Source organism: Camelus dromedarius, chromosome 26, assembly GCF_036321535.1.
Source record: "Camelus dromedarius isolate mCamDro1 chromosome 26, mCamDro1.pat, whole genome shotgun sequence".
Classification (NCBI taxonomy): Eukaryota; Metazoa; Chordata; class Mammalia; order Artiodactyla; family Camelidae; genus Camelus; species Camelus dromedarius.
Window position 1 is genome coordinate 7,453,130 of NC_087461.1, and position 13,812 is coordinate 7,466,941.

Sequence of the window (13,812 nt, forward strand, 5' to 3'; positions counted from 1 at the left end):
AGTTTCTGCTCTAGGCTTCCCTTCTTCAGTGGGCCCTGGCGGTCCATGGTTCAGCCTCCCCACTCAGCATCCTTACTCGGATGCCCTGAAATCAGAGGGGCTGCCTTTAGGTCACCCTGGACCAAGTTCAGAGGTCCACAGGGTGAGGGGGAAGCTTCAGCCTGGCCTACTGTTCCCTTGGCAACAGCAGTGATCCGAGGCCTGGAGCTTAAAGAGCCGATCGGTGGCTCCATGCACCCCACCCAGCAGTGGTCGGCCCACCCAGGGCTGGGGGGGGACAGGAATGAACTTGGCCTCCATCCCCCATGGTGGCACATCTGGCAACTGCTGGGCTTGGAGGAGGCACCACGCCATCAGGCCCTCTCATTCCTCCTCTCCCACAGCCCGAGAGGCCCTGGAGGCTAAGCACACCCACCAGACAGCCAGTGGACAGCGCTTTAAAAAAATTCGGAGGTTCCAGTGACCATGAACCACACCTGTGCCTCTGAAGGGAATTCCTGCATGAGCAAGTCTGTCGTGGGTCTGTCTCCCTCCCTCTGTTTTCATGGGAGAGGATCCCAGCCCTGCCCGGGACTGGCTAACTCAGGACTGAGATGCCCAAGGAGGCTATGACCAAACATTTAGAGGCATTAGCTGTTGGGAAGATGTCCTTCAGAGGCTAAAACTGAGGTTCAGGGAGAACCATGATTCTCCAAGGTCAGCAGCACACCAGTGGCAGAGTTGGAAAACCTTTAAACCACAGATGCCAGCAGTCTGGAGGGAATTTCTGGGAATCTTTAAAAAAAAAAAAAAATTCACAGCCTCCTTCCCACTTGACCTGCACCCATTTTCTCCACTGCACCCTGGAAAGTGCCCAGGAGCAGTAAGAGGAGCTAGCAGCCTCTTACCCAGGGATCTGTGAGTTCAGTTTCACCTCCCTTGGTAGATCTGGAAAAGCCTTGGGGGTTGGAAACAGCATTCCATGGCCTATCGTCTCCCAGTCTCCCTTGCATCCTAGACAGTGGAAATGAGGTTGGCAGAACTACTGGGGAGATACAGATTCCCCCACAGGAAGCTCAGAACCTAGACTGAAATATCACAGAATGGGACAAGTTGAGTTCCCATCAGCAAAGTCCACATGCACATAACTGAGTGATTAATATTTTTCTTGCTTCCTAGAATATATGTATGGGTGTGTGTATATATATGAAATCTGTATCTATATAGATGTATGTATAGAGAGAGTTTGTACTGGGATGCAATGAGGAAACTTACTTATGAATGAGTGGTAATTAAAATATCATTAATTATCTACAATATTTCTTTGCAAAGTTCCTGAATCCCTAGGCTCATGATGCCATTTTCAACCATAACGTTAAAGGATTTTGTTAACGGACACTGGGAAGAAGCCCCAGGGACAGGGCAGCAGGCTGCTCAGGGCTGAGGGGACTGGCTGGGGCTCTGGCTGCCCCCAGGCCGGAGAAGATGGGCCTCTTCCCATGCTTGTAGTTCAGTTCTTGCTGCCTGTTGCAGGGCTCTGCCCGAGTCAGGCGAGGATGAGTGTAAAACAGAGGTTGATTTAACACAGGATCAAAGTGCATAGCTGAGAGGTTAATGAACATTAAGTCATAGAGCAGACATAGTGTGCGGAATTTTTGTACTTTATTTGACCCCAAAAAAAAACCCTTTTGTTTGCACGCCAGCATCTCATGGGCTGAGTGTTAGGTGGACTTCAGTCTGGCAACACTTTCTAGTGCATTTATCTAAAGATGTAACTTTCTTTCTCTGTACCAGAACATAACCGATAAACTCCCCTTTCTGTGACGGCAGGGAATGGACCCAAGGCCATGAGGTCTTTTCCTGGCTTTAATCGTCATCTATTAAGGAGTTAAGCCTTGGCCGTTTAAGACCCTGTGCTCTTTTTCTTGGCTCTCTGGAGTCTTTCTGAAATGTGGTCTGTCTCCTGAATTTACCTGGGTTTCCTGTAACCCCGCATCCCCTCTCTGAAATTCAGTCCTTCCTCCTCTCCATCACGTCCTGCAACTCTGTAGATCTGGCTCAGAATACACAAAATAACCCTGTCAGCTGAGCCTGGGAGAGCATCAGAAAGGAAAGTGCACTCAGTTCAAGATCCTTAAAGCCAGTTCCTGATCTGACCAGAACAGAGGAGTCAGAATGGACTTGGGACACAGAAACTTCACAAGGATCACAGTGAACCCAGCCCCCGCTTCCCAAAGGTAGCCCCTGCTTCTCCATTCGTTGTCTGCTTTTAAGTCCCTGAACTTGTTTCAGCCTTTCATTTATCAAGTGCTTTCTGCACACCACGTGCTGGATAAATAGATGAAAAGATGGAACCCTTGCATTTATTTGAGAGCTTACAGTCCAGGAGAGAGTCAGATGCACAATGCAATAAACTTGACAGTGGAGTTAGGGAAAGATTACCTGGCTCTTCCTGGAGGAATCAGGGAAGGCTTCACAGAGGAGGTGACCCTTAAACCCAGACTTGGAGAATAAGTAGAATTCCGTCGGTTGGATAAAGATGTGAGGGGTGGTTGGCAGAGATGTTCTCAGCAGAAGGCACAGATACTTGAGAGCGCCCAGTGTGGTTAGGGAGTAGCAGTTCAATCAGGAAAGTGCAAATTCAGGATGAATAACAGTCAGAAAGCTTCATTTCTTGTTTTCTGTGTGTCAGGTGCTATGTCATGTGCTTTACATCTATTATCTGGTTTTATTCTGCAAAGCAGGTCTATGGCAGAGGCATTATTTTCCCCATTGGGTAAATGAGGAGGGTGGGTAAGGCAGCTGCCCGGACGTGGGCGAGGCCCCGCTGTCAGATGATGGAGCAGCGGGGATGCAATCCCAGTTTTGCCTGGTTCTGAAGCCCAGGCTCCTGCCTGGGATGCCAGACGGCCTTCTGCTTGTCTGGGGACAGTGGGGACGGAAGCGGGAAGGCAAGAGAGCCCTTGAGCCAGCACTGCCCAGTGGGACCAGCACTCCCGCCCCAGCTCTGTCCCGACCTCCTGCCTGCCTGCCTCCCACCTCCACGCCCCTCACCCTCAGCCACAGCCCGGCTGGGGCATTTGCTCTCCCTTCCTAAAGGCTCCCAGCTCAGGGAGACAATGCTCTGACTTCGGGTGGAGCAAAGGGCCCCATGCCAGGTCAAACACAGTCCTAGGAACCCTAGGTGGCTTCTCCAGAGAGTCCTCAGAAGAACTGCCCTGCTGTCACTCCTGTGGTTTGGGAGTTTTTTCGGTAGCTCTGGGCGTCTTCCCAATGGTTCCCATTTAGGAAACTATTCTGCAGTGGCTTGGCTCTGCTGCCTGCCCCCTCACCTCCCCCCCCCCTTCTCTCTAAAAGGGCGAAAACAATGGTGGGACAAGGAGACAGGGCCAGAGGGAGCTGGAGAGAACTCGGGGCGAGGCCAGTGGGCTGAGCATCGCCCCCCTCCACAGAGAATAAAGGGGTCTTGGCCTGTGGCCTTGATTGGGTCAGAAGACACGATGCCGTGTAAACTTCTCAGAACTGGCAGACTGTGTGGCCGAGGGCCACCTGAGAGCGTGTCTGTGCTGAGAGGGGATGTCTCTGGCCAGTGCACGTGGGCGGTTCTAGGAAGCTTAGCTTATCAGTGTCACTGGCGAAGCGCTTGAAAAACCAGCAGATAATCATTTTGGAAAGAGCGGTTTTGTGGACCTCCACCTGGAGGTTTGAAATTGGCAGTAGTTCGTTGAGTCCAAGGATCCTTGACAAGAATCATTGGGAACCTGAGCTCTAACCAGGCAGCCCAGAGCCGTCATCACGCATCGCTGGGCAAGGGGAGGGGGGCAGTCAGGGTCTCGGGAGACTCTGGGACCCGGTGCTCTTCCATCTTTCATCCTCCTTCATTCTTTGTTGCTGTTTTCTCTCCAAACTCTTCCATCCAGTCGTCTGTTGTTGCCTTTGTGTCTCCATTTGCCTCGAGCCCCTCTCAAGACTAGGCTTCCAGAGTTTTTTCCTACAAAGGGCCAGATACTAAATATTTTAGGCTTTATGGGTCAGCCTGTGTCATATAACTACTCAACTCTGCCGCAGTAGCAGGAAAAGAGCCACAGACCACATGTAAACAAAGGAAGGTGTTTGTGGCCGTGTTCCAATAAAATTTTATTCACAAAAACAGGTGGCAGGCCAGATTCGTTTGCTCACCTCTGTTCTCGATTTCAGTATTTTTCTTTTCTTCTTTCTTTCTTTGAATCTCAAGTACAGCGATGTGTTAAAAAGGGAAGCTATTGGTCAGTGTTGCCGCTTTGGGACTTGCTTCATTTTTAACATTTTGGAAAGTACACGCTGTCTTGTCTTTATAGGTGGTTCTTTAAATTGAAAGCAGCTGTGAAGGCAAGAATTCTTTCAGTGAGCATTTGGTATGTCTGCTGCCATGAAATAGTCATTTTTAATACACTTTTCTCAAGGTAGATAGCTTACTGGTGTCCTGTGGAAGAATTCAGGCAACCTTTCTGCCCCATACAGTGCCAGGCGCAGTGCGAGAAACGCGTCTTGCTGGAATGAATGAACATTTGGAGGTGGAAGCTGTTAAGAAATGATTTCCTTAATCATTTAGAGATGATGCTCTATTATACATGGATTCTGTATGGTAACATGGGTAAAGTTCCTTAACTTTTCAAGATCTTGATTGTGAAAGTTTTGCACAGCACCAGGGATTCCTGGGGAGAGGTGGACACATGGGAGAGTTTTAGGTAGAGCGCAGGTGAGACACTCTCATGGGTTTGTCCTGTCATTGGAGGCAGGGGACCACCCAAAGGTCACACTGAGATCACTCAGCCTCACAGATGCAAAAACATCCCTCTTGGCATCTTTCCTCGTCGGCCTGTGGTCGTGAGGGTGCAGGATTAACTAGTGATCAGTCTTGCAGTTCATGGTGGCTGGGCAGAACCACCAGACTCATCCTCCCCCCGCTTCCATCAAAATGCTCCATGAAAGTATACAAATACCTAGAAAATAATGATGATAAAATAGCAAAGGGAAAAAAAAATTAAGAGCAGAAAATCTAATAATGGCGTGAGTCTAACTTTGTTTAAATGTGTGTGTATACCAATAGAAATGATCCTCAGAAGAAATACATTAATGTCAACAGTAGCCATTTCTGTGCAACAGAATTGCAGATGATCTTGTCCTTTTTTTGTCCCATAATTTTTAAATGCTTTTCTATAATAAAATATGTTGCTTTTAGAGTTTAAAAAGGTTTCTACTTCAAAAAGAGAAAGAATGGGGACCCCAGCCTACAGTTTGTCTTACTGAGAATAAGAGGGCAGGCTCCCCTGTGACAGTCGTCCCATCCACCCTGAAGCAGTGGCGCTTTCTAGAGAAGGGGGACTCAGCCACGGGCAGATGCTGGGCCTCTGACAGGCACGTGCTTTCTCCTCCATAGCCAGTCAGAGCTGGTGTGATGTCCTGACAGTGGGGCTGCCTACTAGGAATTGGTTGTTTTGAGGTTGCCCAGTATGATCATTTGCTTCTCTTTGGTTCTTCCTCAAAGGACATATGGCAATGCCTGTTTCAGCTTGGCCGGGCCTGTCCCCCTCCTCTTCTCAGCCTACTGTAAAGCATCACAAAGCTAAATGAGCAAGTGTGTTGACTTTATCTATATTTTAAAAGCAGTTTCTAAAGAGATTGATTTCATTTGGAAAGCATTCCAGACAAAGGATGGTTTTTTAAAGAAACACATGTATTAGAAAGCACAGCTCTCATGGAGAAATTCTCGCTTTCTTAAGGGGTGATGGCCAGGATGCAGGAGGCTTCTCTGAGATGCCGGTGACAATGGCTTCATCATTTTATGGGGTTAGCCTCTTATTCCCAGGGCCTGAGTCCTCCCTACCTGCAGGCATAGCCCACTTCCCACAAAGATAAAGACATTCTGCCCGGCCAGGGGTTCTGGGTCACAGCTTTGCTGTTGACATTGGACAAGTTCTAAGAGTCCTTCTGTGTCTCTCTGCTCCAAATCAAACCCTACCCATGTCAAAGAGAGGCTGTGGGGTGGAGAGTGACATAGTCCCTAAGGAACTCCAGTCAGACCACTCATCCCATCTTAATAACTACTGCCCCCCCCCACCGCCCAATAGACACACACCCACACACACCCCCAGCTGTCCCTCTGCTCCACCTCGGCTTCTTCAGGCTATTGTCAAGGTGGTCTTCCTCTTCCTCTAACTCTCTGGGGCAGGGACCAGCCGGCCCCCGGGGTCTGAGGGATGCCATTGAAGAGTGCAAATGTCTTAGACATGATCGCTGACCCACCAAGAGGACAGATCTGTTGCGTCCTACTGTGTTTGCTCTTATTTATTATTTTAAAATGCAGCCGTGTGAAGAACGCCATAAAATGTAACTCAGCCTCCTCTTTGATGTTATGTTCCATCCCACTGCTGGATCCTGTCCTTTCAAAATGCAAACCGCCAGCCACATCAAAGCCCAGTTCTCTTGTGTTAGTGGACTTTGCTTGGACTTTTTCACCCTGTTCTTGGCTGGAGAATCTGTGATAACTTAGAGGAAGACCACTGCTTAGGGAGGGCGGATGTCCATGCTGAGCCTGGGGTGCGGTCACCTTAGATTGTCAGGAAGTTACGGAGATGATACCTGGTCATACACAACATTGTGAGTCCTCCAGAGTCTCCCGTGTCACCTTCTCTTAAGGCGCTCATTTTGGCTAGAAGAGGGTGGTGTGGCTCACATGGCCTCCTCTCACCTTGTAACAGTGACTAAAGCTCTTTATTAAGTGATGGGTATTTTGGGAACAACTGGATTCAGATTTTTTTTTTTCAGTGTATTCCTAAAATGGCCCGGGCAACAAGGCGACGGAGACCAAGGTGAAAGAGGCCTTCGCCTCTGTGCGGCGTGACAAGGGCAGCGGGTGTGCCCCCGGGGCTGCAGGGCGCTTGCTGGCTGGACGGCTCCAGGCTTAGGTGCTGTGGAGACGTGGGAGCAGGAAACCTGGTGTGTAACTGGAGAGTCGCCTGTGGAAGGTGTCACAGAGGCGGACCTGCACAGTGGTTCCAGGACAACCAGACAGAGCTGGGGTCGGCCAGCCCTCCAGGAGGGAGGAAGCAAGCACAGAGGCTCAGAGATGGGAAGGAACAAGACATGCTAGGGAACACCCAGGAGCCAGGATGCTCTGGGCATAAAGTTTGTGAACAAAAGGATGATAAGTGAGACTGGAGATGCAGGCTGGGTCCAGTTGCACAGGTTAAGGGTGTTAAGAGAATGAACTCTAGCTCATAATAATGAGTAACATCTAGGGGATATTTACGGTGTACCTAGGGATCTTAGTCTGTTCCGGCTGCCATAGCAAAATTCCACAGACTGGGTGACTTACAAACAACAGAATTTTCTTCCTCAGTTCTAGAGGCGGGAAGCACAAGGTCAGGGAGCCAGTGTGACAGGTGAGGGCCCTCCTCTAGGTCACAGACTTTTTTTTTTCTTGGTTGTATCTTCACATGGCAGAAGGGGCAACACTCTCTATAAAATGTCTTTATAAGGACGTTAATCCCATCAGTGAGGGCTCTGTCATCAAGACGTAATCCTCCACCGAAGCTTTTAACATAAAAGGATGCTAAATTTTTCAAATGCTTTTTCTACATCCGTTGATACGATTTTTATCCTTCATTTTATGAATGCGCTGTGTCACATTAACTGACTTGCCATCTTTGTGTCCCTGGAATAAATCCCCCTGGAACGTGGTGTATGATCCTATTTGAAAATAGTTTGTTAGCATTCTGTGGAGGATCTTTGCATCTGTGTTCATCAGGGAAATTGGCCTGTGATTTTTTTTTTTTTCTGTGGTGTCCTTGTCTGGTTTTGGTATCAAGGTAATGCTGGCCTTGTAAAATGATTTTTGGAGTGTTCTCTCTTCTGTTTTTTGGAAGAATTTGAGACGGACTGGTATTAATTTTTCTTTCAAATGTTTAGTAGAATTCACCACTGAAGCCGTCTGGTCCAGGACTTCTGTTTCAGGGGAAGTTCTGGATTACTCATCCAATCTCTTTACTAGTAATTGGTCTGTTCAGATTTTCTGTTTATTTTATGATTTAGTGTGTGTAGGTTGTATGTTTTTAGAAATGTATCCATCTCCTTTCATTTCTGATTTTGTCTCTTTTTTTCTTGCTGAATCTAGCTAAAGATTTACTTTTTTTTTCCAGAAACCCAGCTTTTAGTTCCACTGATCTTTTTCTGTTTTTTTTTTTTTAAGTCTCTATTTCATTTATTCTGCTCTGATCTTTGTTATTTCCTTCCTACTATTAACTTTGGGCTTCATTTTTTTCTTTTTCTGTTTCCTTGAGGTATAAGGTCGTTATTTGAGCTCTTTCTTATTTCATCATGTGAGCATTTATCACTACGTACTTCCCTCTTACAGCTGATTTTATTGCATCCTGTAAGTTACAGTTCTATTTTTTATTTCTCTTTTGACTGCTTGGTTCAGGTTCGTGCTTCATCTTCACATATTTGTGAATTTTCCAGTTCTCCTTTGTAATTGGCTTCTACTTGTATACCATTATGGTCAGAAAAGCCGCTTGATAAGATTTCCATCTCCTAATTTATTAAGACTTGTTTTGTGACCAAACATATCATCTGTCCTGAAGAATGTTTCCTGTGCCTTTGAGAAGAATCTCTATTCTCTTGCTTTTGGATGGAATGTTCTGTAAATATTAAGTCTGTCTGGTCTAACATGTAGTTTAAACCCCATGTTTCTTTAAGACCTAGTCGCTGTTGGGGTGGATACTGAAGCCCCCTACTATTATGGTATTGCAGTCTACTTCTCCCTTTAGGTCTGTTAATACTTGCTTAAATATTTAGAGTCTTCTATGTTAGGTGCATAAATATTTATAAATGCTATATCCTCATGAACTGATTCCTTTATCATTACATAATGACCTTTGTTATAGTTTTTCTCAAAATAGAAACACAGTTACCCCAGCTTGCTTGTGGTTTCCATTTGTATGGAATATCTTTTCCCATCCCTTTACTTTCAGTCTCTGTGTGTCCTTAGAACTGAAGTGAGTTTCTCTCAGACAGAATATAGATGGGCCATGGATTTTTTATTTCATTTTTTAAACTGAAGTACAGTCCGTTACAATTTGTCAATTTCTGGTGCGCAGCACAGTGTCCCAGTCATGCGTATACAGACATATGTTCATTTTTATATTCTTTTTCATTAAAGGTTACCACAAGATACTGAACATAGTGTCTTATATCTAAAAATCTATTTTCATATATAGTAGTTAATATTTGCAAATCTCAAACTCCCAAATTTATCCTTTTCCTCCCCTTTTCCCTGCCGGTAACTGTAAGATTTACTATGTTTGCAAGTCTGCTTCTGTTTTGTAGATGAGTTAGCGTCTTTGTCTTTTTTTGGAGTCCACATATGGGTGATTTAATATATTTGTCTTTCTCTGTCTGACTTATTTCCCTTAGTATGATAATCTCTCAGTCCATCCATGTTGCTGCAAATGGCACTATTTTATTTTTTGTGGCTGAGTAGTATTCCATTGTATAAATATACCACAAGTTCTTTATCCATTCATCTGTCGATGGGCATTAGGTTGGTTCCATGTCTTGGCTATTTTATATGGTGCTGCTGTGAACATTGGGGTGCAGGTGTCTTTTCAAACTAGAGTTCCCTCCGGATATATGGATGGCTCATGTTTTATATTCATTCAACTATTCTGTCTTTTGTCTGGAGATTTTAGTCCATTTACATTGAACATAATTCTTTATAGTTTTCCTTACTGCCATTTAAATTTCTTTCTGGTTGGGTTGTAATTCCTTTTTTCTTCTCGTGTGCTTTGCTGTTTGGTTATCCTCTGGTAGCAGTCTGCTTAGAATCATTTCTCTTCATATTTTGTGTATTGGGTTTTTGCTTTGTAATTACCAGGACATTTATACAAAACAACTTATAACAGTCCATTTGAAGTTGAAAACTTATTCCCCAATGTTTTTGATGTCACAGTATACATCTTTTTATCTTGTGTATTCATTAACAAATTATACATAGTGATAGTTATTTTTACTACTTTTATTTTTTAACCTTCATACAGGCTTTAGATGTGATTGATCCACTGCCTTTATGACCTTAGATTATTCTGAATTTTACTATATATATTTACCAGTGAGATTCATACTTTCATATGTTTTTCTGGAGCTAAACATTTTTACTAACTTGTATGGAAGATATTTAAGATTACTATTTGTTTCCAAATTACTTATTGCCTTTCTCAAAATTTGCATTCCAGAGGTTGTAACAGCAGTTGCGTCATTGGTACTGGAACAGAAGTTTCTGCCAGTATCCCCCAGAAAGTCCACTAGTTGAGACACCCCTGACAGTTGTACCCGAGGCTCTTGGGTGGCAATTGTTATGGGTCTTTAACACAGCCGAGAGCCCCGGGCCCTGTCAGCCATTACCTTCCTCGTCTGTGGTTCCTTGGGTGACCATGACATTGGAAGGTGCTTGTTCTTCCTTTTTTTTCTTTCTTCCCTCATTTGTCTGGTAATCTTTCTCTGTTCATTTTTATATTCTTTCTCTACTTTCCTTTGAACCATCAATCTGATTCACTGCCCTCCTCATTATGGGCTTTCATAAAGGCTTGTATAAATGATATTTCTTCCCATTTCCCACTTTTCTGGCAAAACAGTTCCAAGTGGAGAATGGTGGAGTAATTTAACAACCCATTTTCAGGCCAGTGTTCCCCAGAGCCTAAAGCATACATTACTCAAGCAGTATTACACTAAAACACCATCTTTTTCTTAGTCATAGGTGGATAACTATAATTAGACCAGACATATGTGATATCACAGTGAACTGCAGCACCTTTCCTCTACCTGTTGGCCATTTGTTTATCTCCTTTGGAGAAATATCTGTTGAGGTCCTTTGCCTGAGAGGGTCTGGAGGCAGCTCACAGACAACTGCAGGGTCCCCAGCCAGGGTCCCCAGCCATGGATACGTGGTGGTGGGGTCAAGACTCCTCCCTTGGTGGACCCCCACAGTTCTCTCAAAGTCATTTTTCTTCATGGATAGATGCCAATATTTTGTTGAGGGGGTGGAATGAGGGGTGTCTTATATGGTCCTAATGCTGATGTCATTCCTTAGCCTTCTTGTAACAGCAGTGTTTGTCGTTATATATGTATATATTTTTATATATGTATCTATAAAATAAATACTCCCACATGTGTATTTATATCAGATGAAGTCCCAGAATGACCAGATCAAAGGATACATGCTGTCTTCATTTTGATACAGTCAAACTGGCTCTTTAGATAAGTTTATACTCTACCCGCAGTATATGAGAATCCCCACTTCCCCAAATCCTGACTCTGGTTTTACCAAAGAGTAAAATCAAAATTGGATTTTGTGGAAGAAAGCAATTCATTGTGGATCTACTTTGCATTCATCTTAAGGGTAGGGCTAAGCATTTCCCACATTTGGGAGAGATTTATTTTCCCTTTCCTGTGGACTGTCCACATTCTTTGCGCATTTTCCTGCTCTGGGTTTTGTGTTTTTTACTTACTGGATCATTGGAGCACTGTCCTTGTAGGAATGGCAAATTTATCTTTTCCTATAAGAAACCAAGGTGGCTTAGCTAAGAAACCAAAATTCAATTTTCCAAAGAGACACTTTCAGCCCATCCCGCGATGACTGGAAAGGTTTCCAGAACGCGGGGACGTGCGCCTCCATGCAGGCAAAGCCCTTCAGATGGAAATACGCCGAAGGCCTTCTGTAGATCCAGTTCTCCCTTCCAACAAGGTGATCCTCAAGGTATGGCTTTCCTGGAAAGTGTTTTAGACCCAGATTAGAATTTAACGGTCAGAACTGCTGAACAGGAGGAAAATGTGGGGAGTCACATGCCCCCCAGCAAGGTCTCCCTGCAATGTGAACTGGTAAGCGAGGGAAAAGACGGGTCACGGCGTGTCTTTCCAAATAAACTTACCTAGGGCACCCAATACGGAAAGCAAAAGAGGGGCTCCCTATTTGGGTTCACTTGGGGGTTCACAGAGTGACAGCAAGAAGGGGGAATGAGGCGTCCTTGCCCTGGGGTGGGGGCCACTGGGGAGCATTCCTCGGGAGGTTTTCTGCAACTCACCTTCCTCTCCCGGCCTTTCCTGCCCCAGCTCATGTGCTCCTCGGTGCAGAAGGCCCTGTTTGAGGAGGAGGACCGTGTCAAGAAGCTGCAGCAGAAGGTGGCCACCCTGGAGAAGCGGAACAGGCAGCTGCGGGAGCGGGTGAAGAAGGTGAAGCGGTCCCTGCGGCAGGCGCGGAAGAACGGCCGCCACCTGGAGCTGCTCAACCACAAGCTCAGCGAGAAGCTGGTGGCCACAGCGGGCGCGCTTCCGCACATCAACGCCCTGGGGCGGGAGCCCGCGGGTGCCCCCTACCTGCGGGGCTAGCCGGGCGCCAGCCTCGCGCAGCCAGCGAGCAGAAAGGGAGGGCGGGCGTGTCTGAGCACAGAGTTCAAGAGCTCTCCTGGCTGGTATTTTATTCTGCAGTTGGTAGACTCTAGTTGGCTCCAGGGCAAGTCTTGCTGTCTCTCCCCAGCCTGGTCCTCCATCCAGTGCTCCAATACCCACAGTGCCATGTGCTTGCCTGGGGCCTGCCCCGGGCTTCCAGGAGGAGCCTTGCCAAGTGCACTTAATAGGGAAAGGACATTTTAGACTCTCGAGTGGCCCAAGAACTCAAGGGGTTCTGCCTTTGTCTTAGAAGAGCCGCAGTGTGGTCCTAGCTGTGCACAACCAGACAGCCATCCGTGTGCAGGAGTGGTCTCAAGCTAGGTCGTGGAACCTTCTAAGGCTGCTAAGGCTTACTGAGTTCATCACAGGTCAGGGAGTGAGGTGGCAAGAAATTAAACAAGAGTCACACCTGATTTCCCACACCAGCTACCCAGAGTGTGGATTCCTAAGGCTCACTTTAATCTAAAGGAGAAGTGCCTTTATGGGCCTAGTCATGTTTCATCGAACCACGTTCCCAGGTGGGAAAAGCCTGAACAGCATCTCAGGTATCTCAACACTATAAATTGCACAGGGGATGCTGCCCAGAGGCACCCCACCACCTCCAAAACTACGGGGCCCCGTCACACCGTCCTCTCTGTTGGAAATGGCATTAGTGTCAGATTTCCATCCACTGCCTTTTGAAAACCCACATCCTTTTTGCTCTAGCAGCTCATCTGGGGCCCGAGCATTCTGTCCCTGAGTTTTGGTGGCAGGCTGCTGCCTCGGGGAGAAATTTGCGCCCTGGACTGCACAGCATGGGGACTTCTGCTCAAAGGCTCTTCATGGCCGCACTCCACCAGCACTTTGTTCTTCACAGTGTGGTGCCATAGAGGGTGCGTTTTCCTGTTTCTTGCCTGGGACATTTTCATTCTAGCAGTTTTGCTGTCACCCAAGGGAAGGCTAGATCTAAGGGTGATTTGCAGCCCATGCTTGGAGAGCTGGGGGAGCGGGATCTCTACAGATGCACCACATTTTGCCTTTTCAATAAACATGAGCAATATTTCAGCCACAACCATAAAGCCTCGTGTGTTTCTTTTGCAGCAGGAAGAGGGCAGGCTTTCCAGCTCTGTGTCCTCTGGGGACATATCTGTGAGTTAGTTACACCTGGCGGGGGGCACCCAGGAGACTGCACTCAAGCCGCCTGTGCCCTCCCCATTGGGATGAGTCTGACCCTGTCTCTCCCAGAGTTCCCGTCTCGCAACATACCTACAGAAAAGCAGTGTTAGCCAGGCTTCATCTCCCAGGGGACACACAGCTTCATTAATCGTCTTCAAACGTACACTCAGATCTTCACCAAAGGGGACTCCCCCATCC

At 46.6% G+C, this 13,812-nt stretch overlaps 1 protein-coding gene across 1 annotated transcript in view; it reads left to right on the forward strand.

Annotated features, from left to right (window-relative positions):
• Positions 1–13,510, forward strand: part of CCDC3 (coiled-coil domain containing 3) — a 57,853-nt gene extending 44,343 nt beyond the window's left edge. The window contains exon 3 of the mRNA XM_031444851.2: positions 12,124–13,510. Coding sequence (XP_031300711.2) covers positions 12,124–12,399 — 276 coding nt within the window. The 3' untranslated portion in view covers positions 12,400–13,510. The remainder of the gene's footprint in view (positions 1–12,123) is intronic.
• The last annotated feature ends 302 nt before the right edge of the window (positions 13,511–13,812 follow it).